Source organism: Camellia sinensis, chromosome 8 (assembly GCF_055761805.1).
Source record: "Camellia sinensis isolate YWXY chromosome 8, ASM5576180v1, whole genome shotgun sequence".
Classification (NCBI taxonomy): domain Eukaryota; kingdom Viridiplantae; phylum Streptophyta; class Magnoliopsida; order Ericales; family Theaceae; genus Camellia; species Camellia sinensis.
Window position 1 is genome coordinate 39,689,762 of NC_138968.1, and position 26,868 is coordinate 39,716,629.

General features: G+C 45.5%; 1 protein-coding gene and 1 long non-coding RNA gene across 2 annotated transcripts; one reads left to right on the forward strand and one right to left on the reverse strand.

Moving 5' to 3' along the window:
- The first annotated feature begins 5,909 nt into the window (after positions 1-5,909).
- Positions 5,910-8,669, forward strand: LOC145796516 (uncharacterized). Its single transcript, XR_014336980.1, has 3 exons — positions 5,910-6,141; positions 7,030-7,068; positions 8,414-8,669. It is a non-coding gene; the product is annotated as an uncharacterized LOC145796516 (long non-coding RNA).
- A 14,269-nt stretch (positions 8,670-22,938) lies between these two features.
- LOC145797716 (uncharacterized) lies at positions 22,939-24,500 on the reverse strand. The gene is made up of 4 exons (XM_082885128.1): positions 24,434-24,500; positions 23,747-24,340; positions 23,567-23,665; positions 22,939-23,364 (listed from the first exon to the last, which is right to left on the reverse strand). The coding sequence occupies exons 2-4, from the start codon at positions 24,104-24,106 to the stop codon at positions 22,939-22,941; spliced, it is 885 nt and encodes a 294-aa protein (XP_082741254.1). The 5' UTR covers positions 24,107-24,340; positions 24,434-24,500.
- Positions 24,501-26,868: the final 2,368 nt, after the last annotated feature.

Genomic DNA, 26,868 nt, shown 5'->3' on the forward strand with positions numbered 1-26,868 from the left:
GAAGTGAAGAAAATCGGGCGACGGAGGGCGACGAAGGGATAAAGTTGGTTGACAGAACAATTACTGGCCTCCCACCCTTCTACGGCCTTCTTACCAATGAAAAAGAGGTCCCTGCCAAAAATGAACCAAAACCAATGCAAAACGAAGGTTCGGGGGCCGAAACACGCAGCCCGAGGCCCCGAAAACCGGCTGTTAGGCACCGGGAGTGGTGTTCGACCATGAAGTCGGTCTCTCGGACCACAGTGTCCCTCAAAAGGGAGAAAATAAGAAGTATGCCAAAAACCGGGGCAAACGGAGATGGTTAAGCGGTCCCGAATCGAGGCACACGGCCAACGATTCCGAAAAATCGGGAACCGGACTCCAAACGGGCAAAAATGGCCTACGACCACGAAACGTAGCCTACGGCCACTGAGAGATTATCTACGAGACCTCTCCCTCCCTTTGCGAAGAGAAAATAGAGAAAACAGAGCCTGAGCCTGGTTCGCAAACCGAGGCAAAGCACAAAAGAGTCCGGAAGTCCGGAGGCAAGGCTCACGGCCAAGACTCTGAAACCTCTAGACGAACACGATATGCAATATCACCAAGCGCTCAATCGGTGACGTCTGAGTCTTAAGGTCAGTCAAAAATAGGGTGTCTACATCTATAATGCGGACAAATTGGCTACAATTTATATTGACGAGATTGTTAGATTGCATGGAGTGCCTGTATCTATTGTTTCTGACAGGGATTCGAAGTTCACATCGAGATTTTGACAAAGTCTGCAAACTGCATTGGGTACTGAACTGAGACTGAGTAGTGCATACCATCCTCAGACAGATGGCCAGTCAGAAAGGACCATCCAGACTCTGGAGGATTTACTGCGTATGTATGTTTTTGATTTCGAAGGAAATTGGGAAAATCATTTACCGTTAGCCAAATCTGACTACAACAACAGCTTTCACTCGAGCATTGGTATGGCGCCTTTCGAGGCTTTATATGGCAGAAAATGTCGATCTCCTATCTGCTGGGCAGAAGTTGGAGATGGGCCTTTGCTTGGGCCCGAGATTGTACATGAAACCACAGAAAAAGTGAAACTAATTCAACAGAGATTGAAAACCGCACAAAGTCGACAAAAAAATTATACGGATGTCCGAAGGCGAGACAGGGAATATGAAGTGGGTGATCATGTTTTTGTTAAAGTGACACCAATGAAGGGTCAGACTCGCTTTGGAGTCAAGGGTAAGCTAGCATCGAGATATGTCGGACCGTATGAGATCATTGAAAAGATTAATCCGGTGGCGTATTAAGTAGTGCTCTCTCCTGAAATGGAGCATATGCATAATGTCTTCCATATTTCAATGTTGAGGGATTATCTTCGGGATCTCTTTCATGTTATTGAACCTACCCGTGTAGTGCTAAGTGATGACTACACTTATGAAGAATGGCCTATCCAGATTGTAAACTGACGAATCAAGAAATTGAGGAATAAAGAAATCCTGTTAGTGAAAGTGGATTGGCAAAACCATGGTGGCATTTATGCCACTTAGGAAGGGGAAGACGATATGATGAAAAGATATCCTGAACTGTTTCCCCCCTGAATCTAGTGTTCTTCCAAAATGAAGGTAATTCGAGTTTGGAGGACCAAACTCTTTTGAAGGAGGGAAGACTGTGACAACCCTCACCTCTGATTAGTGCTAATCTATGATTAAGCATGATAAGTAACTGATTAAGAATTAAATTTTGAACCAATTGTATGAGTGTATTGTTTTGAATGCATTTCTATCTATTTGATTTCTGAATGAATCTGTTTATGTTTTAACTTTGAACAACGAATTGAAGGCCTTATCGGCGATCGAACCAGAAATTAATTAGTGTTATATGCTAATTAGAATTTATATGATTTTATGATAGGTTAAATTAAAATTTGATTCGGAAAGATTAAATTAGATTAAATATAATTAAATCACATTAGTTTGAGGTTATTACCAAATTGTCATTGAGTGGCCATTTACTACAAACTTTGTTTAGACTTAATTGTTGCATTTCATATCATCTCCTCAGCCTTTTCTAGATCCAAACCGTATGAGAGAGGAAGAGTAGAAGAAAAGGGTTGAATTCACCTAGATTTTGCTTGAACTTAGAAGATTTGAAGGTTAATTGCAAAATTGAGCTATCACTTTTGGAATTCAAGACTTAAGGTAAAGAATTCACCTTCTTGGTTGTGAATTTAAGTTGTTCTTGCATGATTCATGGGAAAATTAGTGATCTAAGTCAAGATTTGATTTAAAGTGTTGAGTTGAGGGTGAATTCTTGCATGCATGCACATACTCTAGCATTTTGAGGTTGTTTTCATAAGAATTTCCACATGCATGTCTACATTTGGGTTATAATCCATGAATTCATCATGTTTTGGAGTTCAAACTTGCATTTGGTTATGTTTTGGAACATTGGAATCCATTAGAACACTTGCATGTGATGTTCTTGCATTGTTCTTCAAGTTTCCTTTGAATTTGTGTTCAATTGACTTACCTATGGGCTTTGATTTTACAAATTGATCTTTGAAACATGTTATATTATGGGTTTTCAAGTGTTTTCCAAAAAATTAGCCCAAAAAAATTGAATTTAAAGCTTTAAAAGTCGAGTTTCATGCTTGAGGATCAATCTGGAAATTCCAGATTTTGGACCCACGCTCGAGCATAGGACCTCACGCTCGAGCGTACACTTTGAGTACATGCACTTCCGCTCGAGCGTAGGAAGTCACGCTCGAGCGTGAAATGCATATGCCCAGAAGTTCATATGTTTTGCAGTCCGCTCGAGCGAGAGAATTTACGCTCGAGCGAGGATCTGAGTCTCACGCTCGAGTGGAGGTCGAGTGTCCGTCGAGCGTGAAAATCGTGCATCCAGTACTTTTTTATGAGTTTACAGTCTGCTCGAGCGAGGGACGTTACGCTCCAGCGGAGCTCCTTTGTCTGCATGTCCGCTCGAGCGTAGAAAGCCACGCTCGAGCGAGACCCATGTTTCAGCAAAAATTTGAAAAGTGTTTTAAAGTGCATTTTTGCATCCTCATTCCATCCTAGGCATTTCTAGGCCAAGTTTAAGGCATCTTAATGAGGATAATGTTATAGAACCACACTTGTATAGTTAGGGGCTAAGTTATTGATCCCGAGTGTGTGTTCGTTCTGCAACTGTAGGGTTGACATCCGAGGACGCTCGTTAGCTTGTCTCTAGCCCAGTGCTTTGTGAGTAACAATGTTGTAAAGATATGTTCAATTATGATTATTTTCTGAATGATCAACTGTTCTGCTTACTGAACTGTTATTGTTTAATGAATGAATGTTTGTCCTATTTGTAAACTGTATCTGTGGCATCCATAGCAATTTACTGTTACTGCTACTGTCACAGAGATTTTTGTCGGTTCCCATGTTTGGAACCACTACTGTTTACTGTTATGATGGCCATCAACTGACTGTTTGGTCTATTAAGACCTACTGTACTGTTTTGCTAATGGATGTACCACATATGACTATTATGGTTCTAAATGATTGATTCACTGATACAATTGACTGTTCTAATTACTAAAATGACATTCATTCTTAACCCCTTTACGCATATGTTATTCACTGGTGTAGATGCGCCTCGAGGGGCTTTATACAGTGCTACAGTTCGGACTCAAAATGTCACGGTTCTTAATCTGACCTCACAATGTGCAATGTGAGATTGATAAATCACCAAAGAGTTCAAATCTGACAAATCGTTTTGGAAAACTGATTTTTGTAAAGAAGTGCCAAACATGGACTGCTTTTCCAGATACAGAGTCGCCACCTAAATATTTTATTTTGGGGAATTTAGGAAATCCTGACTCGTGCCTAAGGCCACGTGTCCGTCATCACTAAAGTTGCCTCGGCTCGGGAACTTGGGTACGAGAGGGAAAGGTCATGCAATGAGCACCCCCGCTCGCCCGATCGAAGATCGGCCTTTACTAACATGATATCTTGTTTTTGAAAACATAAGCGTTCTTATTCTGGTTATTAGCCTAGAGTTACTATGTGATGCGTACAACACACAAGTATAGACTAGATCGCCTAAGTTGGTGTAGACACCCCATTTTTAACCGACCTTAAGACTCAGACGTCACCGATTGAGTGCTCGGTGATGTTGCGTTTTGTGCTCGTTCAGAAGTCTTAGAGTCGCGGCCGTGAGCCCTGCCTCCGGATTTCCGAACCCTCTTCTGTGCCTTGCCTCGGTTTGCGAACCAGACTCGGTTTTCTTTGTTTCTTTTCTTGAGGGGAGGGAGAGGTCTCGTAGACCATCCCTCAGTGGCCGTGGGCTACATTTTGTGGCTGTAGGCCATTTTGCCCATTTCGGAGCCCGGTTCCCGATTTTTCGGAGCCGTCAGGCCGTGTGGCTCGGTTCGGGACCGCCTAACTATCTCCGATTGCTCCGATTTTTGGCATGCATCTTATTTACTCCCTTTTGAGGGACACTGAGGTCTGAGAGACCCACTTCGTGGTCGAATACCACTTTCGGTGCTTAACAGGCAGTTTTCGGGGCCCCGAACTGCGCGTTCTGGCCCTCGAACATTCGTTTTGCATCGATTTTCGTTCATTTTTGGCAGGTACCTCTGTTTCATCACCAGGAAGGCCGTAGAAGGGTGGGAGGCCAGCAATTGTTTCAGCAACCAGTTATATTCCTCTGGCGTCCTCCGATGCCTGTTTTTCTCACTTGAAAGCCAATGTTGACCACCTTAGGGTCACTTTCTTCAATCCTAACCCCCATATTTGTGTTGTACACACATGGGAGGACACCAAAAGTTGGTGGCCGACCAGCAATTCCACCTGACCCTTTTGAACCCTTCCTAAAAATGGCCTATTCTCTCTCCTGTTTTACAGTTGACAATTTTGAACCACAGGATTGTGTTGAGGGCACCTGGGAGGACACCAATTTGTGGTGGCCGGCCAGAAAATCTTTTTGACCATTTTGACCCTTGGCCGGCCGGCCATGGGGGGTGGCCGGCCGGCCACCTGCAGCTCCAAAACCTGGCCGGCCTTGCTCCTCAGGGTGTGTATATTCCAGCTGTATATCTGTTTTCCCCGCAAAAAACCTGTATCCGGGGGACAACTTTTGGGGGGAAACTTGATCCATTTTCCTCCCACTTTTTCCCTCAATTTCTCCCCCATTTTTGTCTACATAACAGAGCCTCCAGCTCTGTCTTGAGGGTTGAGAAAATTGCCTTGAGCTTGCATATACATACCTCCCTCCATCTCCCTCTTTAACCCTAAAAAACAACCAAGTTCTACCCCTTTTTCTTCATCACCACCTAGCACCACACTACCACTTCCATTCAGCAGCTTGGAGGTCTTCTCAGAGGCTAGGAGGCAACTTTTCTTGGTCCAAGAGGTAGCAAAGGATTGGTCTTCAAGGGTGAGTTGATTTCTCCATCTTTCTAGCTCATTTTTACAAGTTTTCTTAGCCCCTTTTGCTTACTGTTTTGAGCTCCGACCATAACTGGAGATATCATTTTTTTGAGCTCTTTTTTTCTGTTTCATTAAGGGTCTTACCCTGTTTGGGACCCCCATCTTACACTTGATTCATTACCCCTTTGTATGCCATAATCTTGCATAGTATTTTTGGCCAAGTGTGCTTGGAATATTCTTACCTTATTTTGGGGTATTGATTGAGATGATAAGATGATGGTAAAGTAAGATTGGATCAAAAACTTTAATTTGAATAATTCGTTTACCGTCACTCTTTTTCCCTTTTCTTGTTCCACACTTGGAATTTGGATGTGAGGTTAGAACCATTGGAAAGCTTATTTTCGGGGCTTCAATTTGCGCACAAGAATGACCTAAAACGGAGTCCGGATGAGAGAGTTACGCATGTTTGAAGTTTCCATATCTATGCTGGAAGCAGGACCACACGTGTGGGAAATGCGGCGCACGTGCGGCGATGTGCGGGGCAGCAGCTCAAAAATGTGATTTTTGAGTCATTTCTTAGATTTTCTTTTCCTCTCTTCTTCTTCCCTCTTCCATGTCCGAAACCCTAGCTCCCAAAACCTTGATTTCCTCCACTTTTCTCAACAAATCAACCATGGATCTTGCATCAAGGATGGAGAATAAGAGGAGATCACCACTTTCTACCGAATGGAATTTCGAAATTTTTGAGGTATGTTGGGGTTCTATTATGGGGTTTAGAGTATGGTTTATGGGTTATGGACCTAGGGTGCCTAATAAATAGGAAGATTTGAAATAAAAAGTAATGGGTTAAGAAGATTTAAAATTTTATTTGAAATTTGTAGATTTCTTAGAAACCCTAGGTTGATTTTTGATGATAATCCATGATTTGGCCCAAATTGATAGTTGAATCATGAAAGTGGTAGGTTGAATTAGATGTGTTCAAGTTTAATTGGAATTTGGTTATGTTTGAAAATTATGTTTAAATTTTGCGATTGAACTTTGTTAAATACATTGTAAATTATGTTCTAATAAAAGGGAAATTGGGGGAAAAGATTTACTGATAATGTGGATGATATAAATTCGATTATGGAATGTTGAAATGGAATTTAAGAATTCCTTTTGAGATATGTTGAATTGTGATGATTATGTGGGATGGTATTAACTATGTTGATATTAATTTTTGTGACCTAAAATGTGAAGTTTTCAAGAATGGTTTTAATCCCAAATCATTTTACTAAATATTTGTGGGCTTGCTTAGTTATTAAACCAAGAGAATGATTTAATAGGATTTCTTATGGGGATGGGGAAATGTTTGGTTTTTGGTGAAAACACTAGAAATTTAAGGAGTTTTGGGGAACATGGAAATGTTCATAAAAATCCTTTCTTTCTTTGAATAGAAGATGAATGGGTGTAGATTCCATAATGTGTTTTGTAAGACTAGTAATCTTATATATATATATATATATATTGAGTTGGAGAAGTAGGTTTGAAACTTCATGCTGCAAAATATTGTTTGCTCTGTTTTACATGCTTAACCCTCTGGTATTCCTGGAATTTGTGTTTAATGCCTTACTGTATAAGTTGTGTACACGTGTAGGGCATAACCTGAGAAGGACGAGCACTCCGTTATAGCACTGTGAGTAGTAGTACTTCGATGTATCTCTAACCGTTAATGATTATTGTTATTGACGTTATGACCTTCGTCATAAGAATTATGTTGACATGTATGTTATGTATGCTACGTAAATATTGTGAAATTATGGAAACATCAAAGGTGTATGCTATATGAGGAACATTGTGAAATTATGGAAACATCAAAAAGGATTTGTGAAATATGCATCTTGAATTTGTGAAGTATGGATCACCAACTTGTGAAATATGAAACGATGTGGCCGAGGGCCATTTGTGAATTATGAATCTATGTGGCCAAGGGCCATTTGTGAATTATGAATCTATGTGGCCAAGGGCCATTTGTGAAATATGAAGTTATGTGACACCGATAAAGTCATCTGTAATCTAATGAAAATATGCTTACTTTTCGTTACTAGTTATCAGGAATGTCCTGTCAACTTTACGTTCATTATGTCAACTCATGGGAATGATGTAACGGTTACCATTAGGACTCTGTTAATTACAAGGCAAGGCAACTATGTTAACATATAAGAATGATTAAACAAAGGTGTATGCTATTGATTAATAGAGCACGTAGAGTAAGTCATTTACCCAAAAGAACTTATGTTCATTCTTGAATGATGGATTCTGAGTAAATATAAGAGTAGCTATGTGCATCCATATGAATTGAAGTTATTTTGCTATGATGCTTATAAATTGGAAGTTATTCAGAATCTACGTTATAAGTGCAAAGTTTAGAATCATTGTGTGACCCTCATGAGAATGTGAATTAGTCTCTCATTGTTAAGCGTACGATAATGACATGATACAACAAGAAATGCTCTAGTTATGATATGTTCCGTTCGAATTAATGAATGATGTTCAAGTATATTTTAGGCATGTTTCCAGTATGTTACAAGTTCAAGCATATTCAGGTATGTTTCAAGTGTATGTTACAAGTTTATGTTGTTACAAGCTTATGTATGTTACAAGTTTATGTATGTTACAAGTTTAAGTCTGTCACAAGTTCAAGGATGTTACAAGTTCTTTGTTTCAAGGGCTTCATGCCAACTTTTCAAGGGCCTTAGTGCCATATGTTACAAGGGCTTTATGCCACATGTTTCAAGGGCCTTAGTGCCATATGTTATAAGGGCTTCATGCCACATGTTTCAAGGGCTTATAGCCACCATGTTTATGTTGCAAGATTGAACCTAAGGCCATTATGTACTTAGCACAGAATCAGACTAACTATGTGAACTCTACATCTTTATATGCATTGCCCTGCGTTATGTTTCAAATTAAGCATCGTTTTATTTATGTATTACTATTCACTGAGTCCGGCTCACTCTCTGTTATGTCTGTTTCTGTAGGTCACCAATCAGATGGTCAGTCCTAGCCATGACGCTGCCTTCTTTTGTCAACCTTCGTGTGTCCAAGCACTATACACAGTCATTGATTTTGTTAAGCTGATAAGATGCTGGCTTGCTTTTTGAATGTCTATCTAAGAGTGATGTATATAGCTCTCATGTTTTTGTATATGCCCAATAATAGGGCTGGGTCTGTATATATATATATGTATATAACCGATGTTCAGGTGTATGTTTTAGATTTTATTTGTTTGTTAAAAGTTTGTGATCTTGGCATGATAGTAGTAGCTCGATGGAGTTTGTTTCCAGTGTCAAATTTTAATATTTAGTGCTTCCGTTCAGGCCCCATATATATAGATATAAAACAGGTTAAGTGTCCGTTTCTGAAGTGGTCATGCCCAAACTTCTAGGGGCGGGTTTGGGGCGTGACAGTTTTGGAGCATGATGTAAACTGTAGATAGGCTTATTTTGAGCCCTTCTTCAACATTGAAGAAGGGCTCATCACTGTTTGGGACCTCCATGTGCCACTTGTCGTTATACCCCTCTTTGGTCCCCATTTTTGCATGATTTATTAGCCTATTGTGTCTCTGTTTTTGGACTTTGGTCCGAACTAAAAATGGCCCTATTTTGACCCCCTCTTCATGTTTCATTAAGGGTCTATGGCTGTTTGAGACACCCTTTGTACACTTTATGTTGTAGCTCTTTTTTTGGCCTTAATCTTGCATAGTATTTTGAGCATACTTGTATACTGTTTTGGGCTTGGCCATCAACTTTAAAACATCATATTTTTGGCCCCTCTTCAATATTGTAGAAGGCCCCTTCTCTGTTTGGGGCCAGCATTTGTGAGTTGTTTCATTACCCCTCTCTTGGCCCCATTTTTGTATGCTAATCTAGCCTCATTTGTGTTCCATGTTTGGCCATGCTTTAAATTGTAAACATGCTTGTTTTGGGGCTTCCTAGCTTCTGTATTCATACTTCATGTACCAATTATGCATGCTTTGTATAGCTGTAAGCCATTTCATGTACCTAGTTTTGCATTTCGGGAGAAATTCCATACATCGGGTGTCATTTCGCCTTGTTTCGGGGCTATTTTGCCCCTCATTTTGCTACTGATTTTTGCATGTTTGCATATCATATTCCATGTCTTTTCCATGTCTCATTAGAGTGGCATTTCGGTGCCTGAAGGTCGGTCCTCGGTTTGCGTGCACGCGTGCACGAGTTGTCTTGTTTTCATCTAATGGCCTCCTGTGTGAGTGTGGCTGAGGTCCACTCGTGTTGGTGTAAGTCCATTGTGCATTGTGTATGCCATTTCATCCATAGCATTGTGTATGCTCAGTTGTGTATTACCTCGTGCAGCTTGTATGCCATTCCATAACATTGTGTATGTTAGGATTGTGTATGCCATTTCATGCATGTCATGCATATTGCATCTCATGCATGTCATGCATATTGCATCGTGTTCGGGATAGGAGTTAGCCCGGGCACGGGAAACGAGGTGCATTTCGTACTCCGAGTGACGGAACGTGTCTCAATTCCCCAGTCACCGACACTCCGGATTGTCCATGATGGAGTTAGGTTTTAGTTGTGTTTTCATGTGCATTCATCCTATATTGAATTGTGCAATTCGACCCCTCGACCATCATGCATCGAGATGCGTGATTGGTGGCACGAGGATCGAGGCATGCATATATTTGTGAAAATACATTGCTATGCCCCTTTCCTGTTCTCTGTTGCAGCAAATCAAGAATCAGCGGTCTTCCGAGGCTTGGCACGCATTTCAAGAACAGGTGCAAACAGAGGCTAATTGGGGCATCGTCATGGATTTCCGCGCAAAGGCAACCCGGGCATGCATCATTCATCATCCGGAATGGAATCAAGGCAGTCCCTGGCTTGCATGCCAGTTTATTTATTTTCTTAGTTAATTTGTTAATTAATTAGGAATTTGTACATATTTGGACTATAATATTTATTTGGACTGTACTATTCTTTTATTCGGGACTGTATATTTATTCAGACCCTCTGCGCGAGGGCAATGTTGTAATAAGTGTGCGTGAGTGTGATGTATGTCTTCCAACCCCACGTCTTTCTTCCCTTTTATTTACCTGCTTATGATGGTTAGATTAGGGCATATTTCAATTAGCATACAGTATGATAGCATGTTTGCATTCATTCATCTGTTTTGCATGCACCGGGCTCGGCGCATCATAATAACTGCATTTGTATTTCAATTCCAAGTTGAATACATGTTAGCTGTAGCATTCCATATGCCATGTTTAGAATAGCCGAGCCTGCTATAGTTGCACTTTGCATGTGTTGCATTAGGCATTTCTGTATAATTAGGATCATGCATGGATTTCTAATGAGCTTTTGTTTTGGCTTGGAGTACTCGGTGAGTTTTATGCTTTAGCATCCTTGCATGCGTGTGAGTGACTGCCATGAATAGCATGCTTACCATGAGGTTATGTGCTTATGTGATATAACTGCCTGAATGCCTGTGGGTGAAGGTTGGGTTATCTGGATTGGAACAAATCATTAACTGTGAGTTTTAAGTCCACTAGATAGTGGCAAAACCATCTCTTCTTAAGCCCACCTGAGGGTGGCAAAATCTGCATTTTAAGCCTACTTGCGAGTAGCAAACCGTCTTTCAAAAAAAAACAAGCAGGAAATGTTTTGTTCCAATTCAGGCGATCCAGTCTATTTTTGTATGCTGTGCGCATCACATAGTAAATCTAGGCTAATAACCGGAATAAGAACACACAATGTTTTCAAAACTAGATATCATGGTTAGTAGAGGCCGATCTTTGATCGGGCGAGCGGGGGTGCTCACGAAGTGACCTTCCCCAATCGTACCCAAGTTCTCGAGCCGAGGCAACTTTGGTGATGACGGATACGTGGCCTTAGGCAAACGAGTCAGGGTTTCCTAAATTCCTCCCAAAATAAAATATTTAGGTGGCGACTCTGTATCTGGCAAAGCAGTCCATGTTTGGCACTTCTTTCAAAAAATCTATTTTCTCAAAACGATTTGCTGGATTTGGACTCTTTGGTTCAGACTTAGAACCATGACAATTTGAGAGTCCTGAGCTGTAGTGACCCCAAATGAACGGAACGGGAGCTCGTTCCTCTTGGGGCGTTCGGGGACGTCTACAGTTTCTGGCTACTCTGCTCGGGATTTAGAGGACTTGACTCGAACTCATGATATCTTGTTTTGATTACACTTGTGTGTTTCTTTGCATTGCATTTGCATTGGTGCGCCTAGGACACCGTGTTTGCCATATGCTATTCCTGAACGGTTTGCCGGAGGCTTGTCTTGTCAAGGCATGACCATAAGGCTGACCGGTTGTGGGCTCTGCCAGTATGGGAACACAAACCCCGATTTTACCGGGGCATCCTTTTTGACCATTCGACCTAGTGCATATTCGAATCCGTAGTAACCATTCCAAACTAGGACAGGTTGCTTATCCGTTTATAGGTTGTTTGAAACCGCTGTGTGCGTAGTGAAACCCTAGCTCCTGACAAAATAGGGCAGGGAAACCTTACCCCAACATAGGGGTGTTTTGGCTCTCACTTACTTGTTATGTGCTTTGGGGTGCGTCTCCATACGAATGCATGTATCAGTTTACAGGGTTTGGGCATCAGGCCTGCGGGCGTCAGTTCAGTATTGTGGGTATCCGGCCTGCGGGCATCAGTCAGTATTTGAGAATCAGTTATCTGCGGGTATCAAATTCAGTCTTTGGGGACAGTGATTCGGGGATAATAATCAGTGATTGAGGACAGTGTGTATTCAGCTTGTCGACCGTGTGTTGTTATGCCAGGCTGTGTGTCATGCATTTATTTTAAGCTGTTATGCTGTCCGTTTATCTGTTTATTTATTTCCTTTTCGCTTTATTTATCTTTTGCTAGGGGCAGTTCTAGAACAATTGCTTCCAACCCAGCAGACATTCCCCAAGCACTTTGGACACGAGGTCGTCGACTCAATTGATCTGAGGATCTAATTGAAGGACAGCCAGTGTTCCATTCTCTACCCCCGGTTATCAGGCAAAGACCGAGGAAGCGTAGTGTATCCGAGCAGAGGACTACCCCGTCAGTGGACAGTTAGATTGGGATCCCAATTACCGCTATAGAAATAGACTTGCCAATAGTTCGGACAAACCAGGGCAGTATGGCAACACCGACAGGAGTCGAGGAAATGATGCGTCAGATGCAAGAAACCATGAGAGCCATGCAATAGGATGCCATTCACCGGGATAAGTTTGCCAAACAACAGGCTGAGATCGTGGCCCAACAGGCCAAGCTAATTACCAGATTGCAACAGCAAAATGCGGCATCTGCTTCACATCAAGTTCCTCATCCGCCAGGGACTCCCTTACCCGAGTAGGCGCCTACTATTCAGAACGCTCTGCCAAACACCCAAAACACCGTGCCAAATATCCAGAACCTACAAGAGGACACAAACCTTCCAACGGGGCCAACTCCGCCCTCGCTTCCGCCTCAACTGTCCAAAACCCATACACCCAACCACCCGGACTCCCCCTTTGAGTTCGAGATTGACCATACAGCTCTGAAATTGAGCAAGCTTGAGAAGCTCTTCAAGAAATCGCAAGGGGTAAGGGCTATCCCGGATATCGAGGACGGATATACCGACGTGGCCGTGACATTGCCTGATAGGTTCAAGATGCCGCAAATTGACCGCTTTGACGGGTCCGGCGACCCCATGGTCCATCTTCGGCTATTCTCAGACATCCTGCGGCCAATGGGCCTGACCCGACCATAAAAGCTTTCACTATTCGGCCGAACCCTGTCCGGTGTGGCCGCCATCTGGTACGCAAATTTAGAGGATGAAGTAAAAAGAAGCTGGGATGAAATGGCTGAGGCCTTTGTCGCGCAATACTCGTACAACACTTAGATCGAGATTACAACTCGTGATCTCGAAACGACAAGGCAGGAGCCCAAGGAAACTTTCTCAGACTTTGTGACCCGGTGGAGGGCAAAGGCGTCGATGATGACTTTGAGGCCCACTGATAAGGACCAAATCCGGATGATTGTGCGCAATCTCCAACCAAAGTTGATGTAGAGAATGATTGTACTCCCCTTTCCTACTTTCTCAGATTTACACGAGATGGGGGTACAAATCGAAGACGCAATGAAACAAGGTCTGATTGACCAGGATAGGGAGCAACCGAGGAGGATTTTCAACCGTAACAACAATGCAGGCCCGAGTGGCGCTGTAACTGCAAGAGCTTCGGAGGTCAGTATGGTCACCACCATTCCCCCTCCCCTTCCAAGGCCCATGGCAGCCACACCCTTCTCCGGTGCATCCGGAAGCAATACTCAAACCTCCAAATACCCCCCCAGAGGCCAAATAACCTTCACCCCACTATACATGCCTTTGTCTAAGGCTCTGGGGGTCTTGATCAGAAAGGGGCATCTAAAAGCCCTAGAGCCGAGGCCATTGCCGAATCCACTCCCTCTCTTTCACAACCCAGCCAAGTACTATGCATATCACCAGCAGCACGGCCATGATACCGACCAATGTTTCAGGCTGCGTCACGAGATTCAAGACCTCGTTGACAAAAATGTGATTTTGCCACCAGAAAAACCCAACGTCACAACCAATTCCCTCCCTACACACAACCAAACTCCACCTCCTAAAAGAGTCAATCTTATCCAGACTGGGGTCGTGTCTTACGATCCTAGCATCTATATTACTCCTACCCATCTACCCAAGCCGGAGGTGTTCCTCCCTGACTGCACTGACTTCTTGTGCATGTTGAACATCTGCACAACCCAACCAGAGCCGATGGTGGTGACCATCGAAGATGGGGTAGGGTAGACTTCAGGAGAGAATGGGATTGTTAAATCTGGGATTGAACAGAGTCTTGCTGGGGGAGCTTATGATCCAAGTGAGTACATCTTATCAACAGACCAGATTGGGCTGGATATAGAATTGCCAGAGACAGGAGAGCTGTGTGTGATCTGGGGGGATGGATTTGAGCAAGGGGCAGATGATCTGACAGCTGTAGAGGGGGACTTTGCCAACCTACAATTTTTCGATAATCAAGAATCAGGAGACGCGGCAATCAACTGGTTCGACTATGAGGAATTGGCAGAGGCCACTGGATGGCTCGATGATCAACCAGATGTAGTGGGAGAATCCCAACCAGAACAGGGCCCGGCAGGGGCGAGGGTATCAGCTGTGGCCGGAAGGGCCGGAAGTCAAGTTACATTGCCGGAGAGCGCCGGTACGAAGAATTTCGCTCAGGATGGAAGCATTGTGAAGATTGAACAACAAGCTGTACTGACGCAGATAAAACAACAGGGTTCTGAGAGAACCGGGAAAGCCAAGATCCATGAAGGGATCGAAAGTTCTGCGGGCACAAGAACAGAGGATGCTGTGGGCATGCAGATTGAAAGTGCTGTGAGCACGAACATGCCCGAACCAGACGAGTGCCTTCTGAATGCCAGCGGAATGTAGTGGGAAGACGATGACTTATGTCTCGCCCACACAGACGAAGACTGGGGAAGTAATCAACCGGATGACACTTGGTACCTTGATGAGGTGGATCACATGACGAGAAGCGGGCGGTACTTCAAGCCCCCGCACCTAGACCAACCCGAGGCATCCGGGAAGGATAAAGAAGCGGAGAAACAGAAGGAGAAGCAGATTGAAGAGGAAGCTGTGCTGAAACAGCTAAAGAAGATACAAGCAGACATCTCCATCTGGGGACTGCTTATGGCATCGCGAGTACATAGGCAAGCTGTCCTATCTGCTATGGACAAGTCCAAACTCTCCATAGATACCACACCAGAGCAGCTGGTTGGGCTGGTTTTTCTAGGAGGAGGTTCCCCGGCCTTAACCTTTTCAGACAAAGAACTACCGCCTGAGGGCACGAATCACAACAAACCCCTCTACATTTCCGTGGAGTGTAGAGACAAATGGATACCGGTGGTACTTGTTGATACCGGGTCTGCTATTAATGTCTGCCCAACCAGAACAGCGTATGCAATCGGGTTGAAGCCTGCGGACTTCGTGCCGACTACTCAAGTAATCAGAGCATACGATAATACCAGCAGGGAAGTGATGGGGACTATTAAAATTCAAACCAAGGTTGGTCCAGGACAACACAACATTGAATTCCATGTCTTAGACGTTCCCGCAACCTTTAACCTACTTTTGGGGCGACCGTGGTTGCACCAAGTCAAGGCAGTCTCTTCCACTCTACATCAGATGCTGAAGTACCCTCACGGGAAGGGGGTAGCTATTGTCTTTGGGAATTCATCAATCCATCCGCCGCCGGAAGTGTCCACACCAGTATTGGAAATCGAGCATGGCATTGAGGATGTGTTCTTGTCAGGGTTCACTTTGGCTGAGGCTCGAGTGGTACAGAATGTTATGGCTGTGAATGAGGGGGTGTACGTCAGCGCTCAATCTGTCTACGTCATGAACAAGTTACAACACATCCCCGGAATGGGATTGGGAAGAAGCGGCCGGAAAGACGTCGCAGCATTGGCCGAAGTGCCACACAACCCTCACACCTTTGGATTGGGTTATTTGCCCACCAAAGAGGACTGGGTGAGGAAGGGGAAAGAGATGGCCGGAAGAGCCAGAGCAAAGAAGGCTGGGAAGCCTTTCGAATTAATGCATCGGCCCATTCAGGGTACCCTAAACGGACGCTTCGTCCGGGAGGGGGAAGACTTTTCATTTTGCGGCTTCCCAGAGCCATGGCTGAACGCGGAGAAGAAGCGCGTGCTTGGTTTCGAGATCTTCTTCGACTTGCAACTACCCGGGGATGACGTTGCCGAAGAGCAGACAGACCCATCAGCTGAGGCTGAGCAGTACAAGACAGTGGATTCTGAGAGCACCGAACTTGAGATGGGGGTAGCGCTGGCGTGTCTACTTTCAGATCCTTCGATCGACCAAAAGTGCTTGGGGGATAACTCCTCGGTTTCCATGATTGGAGATGAAACAGCTGCGGGCTTTCCAGCGACTATCTTGGATGCATCTATCGCACCCTCTCTCACTTGGCAGTACGAGGAGGGATTTTTGTCCAGCAACACCGGGTTAGGTAGTGAGCCGGAATCTGATTCCACCGAGTCCTGTGAGTCAGAATCAGGTTCCAGCTCGATTGAGTCTAAGTCTGGTAATCCTAGGGATGATAACCCGGATGCCACAGTTATGTCCAGGTCGTCTTTTTCTTTCTCATTTGAGTCTGTTGTAACCGAGAATTCGGACGATTTGGATGAGCTTAATGAGAATCAAGTAACTGTGGTTTTTGAGTACTTTTTTGTGCCCTTAATTTATTGCATAAACTCAGACTTTCAAAATTTTGATAAAAACGACGAGGACGAAATTCCTCCAGTTTTGCAACGTTTAATTGAGCAGGAGCAGGAGAGATTTGTCAAACCCTTAACGGATGAAATCATTATCGTGAACATTGGTACTGAGGAGGACCCGCGGCTGGTCCAGATCGGGTCCATGCTGTCTTCGGAGGAACGCGAGCGCTTAGTCGCTTTATTAAAAGATTTCAAAGATGTTTTCGCGTGGTCCTATGAAGACATGCCTGGGATCGATCCTGAGATTGTACAGCACCGGATCCCCCTTGACCCCAAAGCCCGACCTGTCAAGCAGAAACTCAGAAGGATCCGTCTGGACTGGGCTCTCAAGATTAAGGAAGAGGTCACCAAGCAGATTGATGCAGGCTTCCTGCTGGTATCCGAATACCCGACTTGGTTGGCCAACATCGTTCCAGTCCCGAAGAAGGATGGCAGGATCCGGGTATGCGTGGATTTCAGGGATTTGAACAGAGCTAGTCCGAAGGACGACTTTCCCTTACCGCATATTGATGAGGTGGTGGACTTCACAGCAGGGCATGCTTTGCTCTCATTCATGGATGGCTTCTCAGGGTACAATCAGATAGTGATGGCACCAGAAGATAGAGAAAAGACTGCATTCACCACCCCGTGGGGAACATACTGCTACAGAGTAATACCGTTTGGGTTGAAGAACGCCGGAGCTACTTATCAACGGGCCGCGACCACAATATTGCACGACATGATCCACAAAGAGGTTGAGGTGTATGTGGACGACATGATTGTCAAGTCCAAAGAAAGAGAGGGCCACTACACCGCCTTGCAAAAGTTCTTTCAAAGGATCAGAGAATTTCGGTTGCGGCTAAACCCTCAGAAGTGTACGTTTGGTGTTGCAGCGGGAAAAATGCTGGGGTTTCTGATTACACAAAGGGGCATCGAGGTCGACCCTTCAAAGATCAAGGCCATCTTAGAAATGCCACCACTAAGGACTGAAAAGGAGGTGCGAGGCTTTCTGGGTAAAGTGCAATTCATAAGACGGTTTATCTCAAAATTAACCTTGACTTGTGAACCACTTTTTGGTCTCCTGAAGAAAGGCAAGAAGTTCCAATGGGACGGCCGATGCCAAGCTGCTTTTGAACAGATCAAGAAATATTTACAGAACCCGCCCGTGTTGTCGCCACCAGAACCGGGAAAGCCTTTGATATTGTACCTTTCAGTGACAGAGACTACAATGGGCTGCATGCTCGCACAAGAATCGGAGGATAAGGTGGAAAGGGCTATCTACTATCTGAGTAAGAAGATGTTGGACTACGAGACCCGCTACACTCCGCTCGAGAAGGCTTGCTTAGCTTTGGTATGGGCTACCAGGAAGTTGCGGCACTACCTGTTAGCTCACTCCGTAATGTTGGTTTCACGACTAGATCCCATCAAATACCTTTTCGAGAAACCAGCACTTACGGGTAGGCTAGCTCGTTGGCTGCTGTTACTCTCCGAATTCGATCTGAAATATGTGACACGCAAGTCAGTCAAAGGAAGAGCAGTGGCAGAGTTCTTGGCCGATCATCCAGTCGAAGAAGGTGAAGCAATTGAATACCTATTCCCAGATGAAGCCATTTTACACATCGACGACGAATATTGGACGATGTACTTTGACGGAGCATCAAATCAGTACGGATATAGGATAGGGGTGTTGCTGATAGCACCCGACAGTTCCCGTATCCCTCTAGCCTTCAAACTCCGGTTCAAAGTCTCGAACAACGAAGCAGAATACGAGGCGTGCATTGCCAGCCTAGAAGTGGCCTTGGAACTAGGGGCAAGACGTTTGGACGTCATCGGGGATTCGAACCTTGTTGTTTCTCAAGCAAACGGAGACTGGAAAGTCAAAGAAGAAAAGATGATGATGTACCACCAGACCTTGGACTTACTAATCCCTCGGTTTGAAAAGCTAAACTTTGCTCATCTTCCAAGAGAGAACAACAGGTTCACAGATTCTTTAGCAACTCTATCTTCCATGATAGACATCCCATTTGGAATCCGGATGCGTCCAATTGTCATTGACCAGAAATTTGCGCCAGCCTATGAGTCGATCGCTGCTATAGATGAGGTTCAGGACGAAAACCCCTGGTATTATGGCATTTGGAATTTCTTGGAAAAAGAAGCATACCCGCCAGGGGTAAATGCCAAGGATAAGAGGGCAATCAGAAAAATGGCCGTCCAGTTCATCATCTGTGGGGGTAAGCTGTATAAGAGAGGTCATCTGGGAATGCACAAGCTGTGTGTTGAAGCCGAAGAATCAAAGCGCCTGATGGAGGCCATCCATGGAGAAGAATGCGGTGCACATATGAACGGAGTAATGCTAGCACGGAAGATCCTCAGACAAGGTTACTACTGGTCCACCATGGAGGAGGATTGTATTAGTTTTGTTCGGCGATGCCACAAGTGTCAGATTCATGCAAACCGTATGAACATCCCGCCGTCGAAGCTGTACAACATGACTTCGCCATGGTCGTTTTCAGTTTGGGGAATCGATGTAATCGGGGCTGTCACTCCGAAGGGGTCGAATGGGCATGAGTTCATCCTTGTTGCGATAGATTATTTCACGAAGTGGGTCGAGGCCCAATCGTATGCGGTGTTGAAGGCGTCACACGTTGCAAAGTTTATCAGAAACAACATCATTTGTCGCTATGGGCCCCGAACGAGATAATTTCAGATAATGGTTCCCACTTCAAGAAGGAAGTGATAGACTTGTTGGAGAAATACAACGTGGCTTTCCATAAGTCATCTACATATCGGCCGCAAACCAACGGAGCGGTCGAGGCCGCCAACAACAATACCAAACACATACTGCAGAAGATGGTGGAAATCTACTGGGATTGGCCAGATAAGCTGCCATTTGCTCTGTGGGGCTACAGGACTTCAATCAGAACTTCTACCGGAGCGACTCCGTATTCATTGGTCTATGGGATAGAGGCCGTTCTACCTATCGAGATTGAGGTTTCGTCATTACGAGTATTGGCCGAGTGTCAAATAGCCGAAGCAGATTGGCAGCAGAGCAGATTTGAGGAACTCATGCTTTTTGACGAGAGAAGACTGAAAGCACTGTACCATATTTAAGGCTATCAACGCAGAATTGCCCGGGCTTTCAACAAGAAGGTTAAGTCCAGGAATCTAAAAGAAGGAGATTTGGTGCTCAAGGACAACTGAGCTCCCATCCACGACCCAAGGGGCAAGTTCAAACCCAATTGGACTGGTCCCTACATCATCAAAGCTATATGGTCAGGTGGAGCTGTGGTTCCGATGGATCTAGATGGCCTAGAGTTTTCCCAACTGATCAACATAGACAAGTTGAAGAAATACTACCCCTGAGAGGCTCGCTAGGCCGAAAACCCGAAAGGGCGACCTAGGCAAAAGTTAGAGCACAAAAAATTGGAAAATATAAAAACTGAGCTCGCAAGGTTGAAAACCCGCAAAGGGCGACCTTGGCAAAAGTTAGAGCGTAAAAGGAGAGTGAAAATACCCGAGTGAACCTAAGCCTGAACTACGTAAGGCTTGATTCCCATTTTTGGGATACGTAGGCAACTTCACCTTGAAGTTCAGCCATAAACTTTTCCCCGATCAACTTTGTCCATTTTGACCATCTCGGTCATCTTTATCCATCAGCATTTATCGCGATCTCCGGTACAGTGCTACTCAGACTAGGGGCAACTTTCCGTTGCCACGACGGTGCAGAGCTATTCAGACTAGGGGCAACTTTCCGTTGCCATGCAGTGCCGCGGTACTCTTCAAACTAGGGGCAACTTTCCAGTTGCAAGGATCCGGGGTTGTGCATCTCAGTGACAGATCTTAGGTGTGTCTAGTTCTGATCCATATCGAAAATGGTTTTGAAAAGTTTTTGTAAAAGTTGACTTTGTTCAAATTAATCTCTTTACAACTAAGACCATTTTGGACCAAAGCGGAAAATTTTCAGTACCACAACCTTCAATTTCATTGATTTCAAAACAGAGTTCTCCTGCTCTTGCATACAATCGAAGTTGCTTTTTATTACATTCATAAAGAAAACTTGAAAGTACTAATAAAGCAATAAATCTGGGGCATAGTCACGTCAAGTATCCCTGCGCTCCCTCCCAGAGCTGGTCGAAGCCTCTGACGCCAAGCTAGGCCCAACCTGTGCCTCCTCGTTGAGCCAATCCAAGCACTCGTCAGACAAAGTGCAATTGAAAGTGGGAGCAGGAGCCAAGAGCTCTCTTGTCCTCCATGCCGTGGCGTATCGGGCAAGCTGTGCACCTCGGACCGGGAAAGCAGCTGGGTACTCAATCTCTTCTGGTAGGCAAATCTGATCATGACCGAACTGGCGCAGGAACCGGAATGGAAAGTAGAACACGCAGTGGGTTAGACCAACCAACTGGATCCCAATCAGCCGGGACATGCTATAGCTCATTGCCGGGAGATTGAGCCAAGGACAACGCCAAGCAATGCGATCTGCGGACAGATTGTACATCCAGTCAAACCACCATCTTTCATCAGGGGCATTGACTAGGCGCTGTCGAAAGAAATAGCCTCGAGCTGAGTAGGCCGGGCAAGAGTCCACGACCTATAATTTGTCCATTAACCATACTTGGGGAGGGATGAAAAATGAGAGAATAAAGAATAGAGAGGTGTACGATGAGAGAAAAGTAAGACAAGGGTTTTGTGAGAAAAATAGAGCCTGAGGGCCGAGTGATGTGAGCAAATACATATGTAAGATGGGTGGGAAACATTACCTGCAGCAGCAGTGGACTCCCAGCAAATCTAGTTGTCTCCCGGCGATAGACAGAATCCAAGCCCATCAGCGTCTCGGCCAAGGTCATGGCGATGTAGCTCTTTCCTTCCCTCAAGCCTTGAGTAACTTCAATCAGACGAATGCTAGCTCCGCCGAAGCCCAGGGAAAGCAGAAAGTGAGACAACAAGCACAAGCAAAGGACGTGTTGCCGGAAACCTTGCCAATAATGGTTGCTGCGGTCACCGGCGTCAGAAAAGCGATGGATCAAACCAAGGATATCCAGTTCCCCATTACAGATCAGAGACCGAGCATCATGCGCGGTGAGTCCACACATCCGCCCTAAAGCTTGGGCGTGACCAAAGCGGAACTGGGGCAAGATCTCTTCATGACTTTCAGATTCCATCAAAACTTGAAAATCTTCAAAAGTTGGACATACCTCTTGACCGCCGAAGCTAAAGACGTGCGTCACCGGGTTCCAAAATCTCGCCGCGGCATGGAGGAAAGGGAGATGCAGTGGAGTGCGGCTCAGCGTGAATAGTGCATTCAAGCCGAAACCCTGGAAGTTTAACTTTTCCGAGCCATCTAGAGAAGCGATCCAAGCTGTGAGATTTTCAACGAGAAACGCCTCCATCTTTGTGCAAAACTAAGATGAATTGAATCAAAGCACGGAGCTAAGGCTTTTAAAGAGGGAAAAACACTATTCAGGAGGACAAGTGTCAAAAATTGGGCGGCTGCGGGGATAAGTGGCCGGCCGGCCACTTTTTCTGGTAGGCCGGCCACTTCTTGTTACAAAACTGGCCGGTGGCCCCCTCTCTGCAATAAATCTGGCCGGCCATGCTCCAATGTATGCCTTTGGTTCTGTTTTACCCTCCGAGAGAAAGTTTCAAGCATTTCCATGCAACGGATGTGTCGAAGGCCTTTATTTCTCTCTGTTTTGGATGCGTTCCGGCGCCCAGATCGTCCGAAGTACATTTCGTTTTGATTTTGTTTATCGAGTTGTTTTGATTATCAAGTTGTCGTTTTGATTATCGAGTTGTTTGTCGAGCTATCGTGTTTCGTGTTTTTGAGTTGTTACTCTTTGTTTAAGCCTTTTGTTTGAATCTTGTTTATCGAGTTGTCAACATTATTGTATTTTGTTTATCGAGTTGTAAACTTGCTAAGGTTTTTGTTATATCTTAGGAAGTTAGGTTGTTGCGTCGGTTCACTACCTGACTGGGCAAAATGCACAATACATATTTCCATTCGATCTCATTATGATGCAGAATGATGCAATACGATGCTAAGTGTTTAAAATACAATACTTTTTTCAAAAGCTGTTTCATCCCATCATGCCTCGCTTGTTACAACATTTTACAGACTAAGGCGTAAGTTTTACAGAAAATAAACTGCCTGATAATGTACAAATGTGCTACAACTACTAGCAAAAAGATAAATAAAACAGGGAACAGCCGCATCTGTGCTCTCAAGAGCAGTAATAAGAGGCCCTCTTCGTCTTCTTCTGCGGGACAACCTCTGCACCACCATCATCATCCGGGTCGGAGCTGTCGTCCTCAGGATCCCCCTCAGCCTCGCCTCCACTCCCGGAACCAAGACCGGAGTCCCCCTCCTCAGCAGATGTCTCTGACTGACGGTCTGTAACCTCCTCCTCCTCCTCCTCCTCCTCCTCCTCATCGGGCTCCGCCTCTATAACATGTGCCCTGCGTCTGCGAGAGGACCCTCCTCGAGCTCCTCGGAAAGGCCTGGATGGCCCAACTCCCTGAAAAGGCCTGGATGGCCCAGCTCCTCGAAAGGGCCCAGATGACCCAGCACCTCGAAAAGATCCAGACAATCGACCTCCCTGAGAAGGCCCGGGTGGCCCGGCGCGCGACGGAGCGTACACAGGAGGCATCTGAAAGTGAAGAGTTCAATACATCAGTCCAAATATGTACATCAGATGCAGACGCAAGCAAAAACTACATGAAGTGGGTGCATGTAAACACAGTGTACAAGTGGGGTGTGTGTCAGATGTGCTCTACACAAATAGCCTATCAATGCAGTAGAAATCAGCATGTCATCAGAAGTATGATAAATGCCAGAAAACTGAAGGGTACCTGAAAGCCCATGATAGACAACTGTGCCTCCCTCCGCAAGACCATGCCCTCGAGTGAGGCCACCAATCCGATCACCTCCTCCATGTACTCTCTGGGTGGCTGCAGACACAAGCTCAAATCATCAACGAATAAAGGAGTGTCTAAGCATTTGAATGATAGATGAAAAGTAGTAGAACATACCGGCGGTGAGTCGGGATCAATGACATATCGATGACCGGGCATCAGAGGCTTTATCGGGATCGAAATCGGAGAGGTGGTCCCATACTGCCACCCTATCAGCTCAGTCGGCATATCCGGCCACCCAGGATGAGGAAGAGTCAGAGGAATCGAGGGAACCGATCTACCCCCACCTCTAGATGTACCAGCCCTGCTGGTGGAAGGGGCGTCTGCAGCCCGAGCCCGGGCCTGGCTCGAGGATGGCATACCAGCAGACCTTATCATCGGGGTGCGAACTCCCGTCAATGGAGGCATCAGGTATGTATGACGGTAAGTGGCGTAATCCCCCTCCTCGAGATGTAGCAAAGCATCAGTACCCAGCATAGCACTGACTACATCCTAGGAAGAGAGCCTATCAGCAGTCCGCATAATGACTGGGGATGCTGCGGGAGGGTCCTGAGAAATGTACCCCCATACCTGACGCAAAAAGCGTTCCCCCAGAAACCATGCTCTACCAACCGGTCCTTCGAGCAGGATCCTGTACTGGGAGGTGCCCGATCCTCCGGCATACTGAAATCGGAGACCATCACCCAAGGGTGCCCAGGGCTGCCATGTAATCTGCGGATAACAAGTGCATAAACCAATCAGCAATTGGGAATATGCGGGGCAAATCAAAGATGAAAATGGAAGGGACTGAGAGTTTTGAAATACCTCCGTCGTTCGCACAGAGTCAAAATACTGCCGTAGATAAAAGAGAGTCTCTCGGGGTCTCGGCCGGTGCTAGCTCTCGAACACCAGTGAGTACAGGGTCATGAGGGGCCCTGCCACCTCCAACTCTGGGGCTAACGTCGGGAAATATACGTAGACCCATAACTGAGAAAAGCAGTGCAGAATGTAAATACAAAGTGCTAAGGGCAAAATACAGACTGTAAAGTGCATTGTGTGTGCAATGTACAAGTAATGAGGAGCAGAAATGTAAATCAAGAGGACAGAAAGTACCTCCCAGGCTCTCTAATAACCGCTGAGTAAGTCTCCCTGCCCGCGGGAGGTCGCGCTCATGTAACAGTAAAGGGTAGCCAGGCCGGCGCCACCCTAGTCGTACCGACCGACCTGTGATAGGTCAACCAGAGCGCTCAACAGATACAGCCCAACCGTGTTCCCTCTATCGGCAAACAGAGTAGTCCCGAAGAGGAACATAAAAAAACCACGGGCATACTGCTCTGCCTCCTCAGGAGTCCCGGGCTCCATCTCCTCCCTCCGAAAATGGGAAGAGAACCAGGTGTATCGGACTCTCCCGGAAGCTCTGTCAACAGGCGGGCGGGCCCCCAGCAAATGTATCCAAGCGGCCTCCCATTCGCCCATGTCCTCGTCGTAAGGAATGGGCCAACCTCCTATGTCTAGGCCAGTCAATACAGCAAAATCCAGCGGGGTCATAGTCAAATCTCCAGTGGTGGAAAAATGAAAGGAGTTGGTGGTGTTCCACCATCTCTCCACCAAAGCTGCCATCAGTGTCCTCCTGGCAGGACAACGCGATAACCCAACGCAGAAGGCCCCGAACCCCGGCAGATCTACTAAATCCCGGACAGCCTCCGGGAGCTTAGTATACCAATCTCTCGCAGCGGTGGAGCCATATCCCCGCACAGTGCGAGAACCAACCTGTATTCAGAATGAATACGTGTGTCAGTATAAAAATGAATGAGCTGTGTGCCAATGAAATGAATGAGCTGTGTGCCAATGAAATGAATAAGCTGTGTGCAAGTAAATAGGCTGCGTGCGAAGAAAAGTAAGCGAACTGCGTGTTCTACTCTCAATCAGTGTGGGCTGTGTGTTCACCTTCAACTTGGGCTGCGTGTTCAGAAAATCAGAGTTTGGGCTGTGTGTTCTACTCTTAATCAGTGTGGGCTGTGCGTTCACCATCAATTTGGGCTGCGTGTTCAGACAATCAGAGTTTGGGCTGTGTGTTCTACTCTCAATCAGTGTGGGCTGTGTGTTCACCTTCAACTTGGGCTGCGTGTTCAGAAAATCAGAGTTTGGGCTGTGTGTTCTACTCTCAATCAGTGTGGGCTGTGCGTTCACCATCAATTTGGGCTGCGTGTTCAGAAAATCAGAGTTTGGGCTGTGTGTTCTACTCTCAATCAGTGTGGGCTGTGTGTTCACCTTCAATTTGGGCTGTGTGTTCAGAAAATCAGAGTTTGGGCTGCGTGTTCTACTCTCAATCAGTGTGTGCTGCGTGTTCACCTTCAATTTGGGCTGTGTGTTCAGAAAATCAGAGTTTGGGCTGCGTGTTCTACTCTCAATCAGTGTGTGCTGCGTGTTCACCTTCAATTTGGGCTGTATGTTCAGAAAATCAGAGTTTGGGCTGTGTGTTCTACTCTCAATCAGTGTGGGCTGTGTGTTCACCTTCAATTTGGGCTGTGTGTTCAGAAAATCAGAGTTTGGGCTGCGTGTTCTACTCTCAATCAGTGTGGGCTGTGTGTTCGCCTTCAACTTGGGTTGCGTGTTCAGAAGATCAGAGTTTGGGCTGTGTGCTCTACTCTCAATCAGTGTGTGCTGCGTGTTCACCTTCAATTTGGGCTGTGTGTTCAGAAAATCAGAGTTTGGGCTGCATGTTCTACTCTCAATCAGTGTGGGCTGTGCGTTCACCATCAATTTGGGCTGTGTGTTCAAATCCCAATCAGTGCGTGCCGTGTCTTCACCATCAATCTGAGCTGCGCGTTCAGAAAATCAGAGTTTGGGCTGCGTGTTCTACTCTTAGTCAGTGTGTGCTTGTGTTCACCTTCAAATTCGGGCTGTGTGTTCGACAAATCAGTGTTTGAGCCGTGTGTCCACTTCTTAACTAATGTGTGCCGTGCGTTCGCAATCAATTAATGAGCCGAGTGTTCAGAAATTCAAGTGTTTAAACCACATGTTCAGGATGCAAACAAAGTACTATGTCATAGGCTAAACTGTGTGTTCAAGCATGGCAAAGGCACGAAATGCACGAAAAATGCAGAAAATGAAGTAAATACCTCTCGTGCCTCATAGGAGAGGTGATGCTCTGGCTCTCGCAGAAGTAGATCTCCGGGTACTCGATCATTAAAATCAGTAAAGTGACGAAAAATGGCCCGGGGAAGAACATGTGCCGGCGGGGCATACCTCTCGGGAAT

What these genes read in the sequence shown, in the direction of transcription:
- LOC145797716 (XM_082885128.1), bottom strand. Translation starts at nt 24,106, where the DNA reads ATGCTGGGTACTGATGCTTTGCTACATCTCGAGGAGGGGGATTACGCC. An exon ending in TTGATCCCGACTCACCGCCG is followed by an intron (nt 23,666 to 23,746) that starts GTATGTTCTACT and finishes TTGTGTCTGCAG; the next exon opens with CCACCCAGAGAGTACATGGA. An exon ending in TGTCTATCATGGGCTTTCAG is followed by an intron (nt 23,365 to 23,566) that starts GTACCCTTCAGT and finishes CTTCACTTTCAG; the next exon opens with ATGCCTCCTGTGTACGCTCC.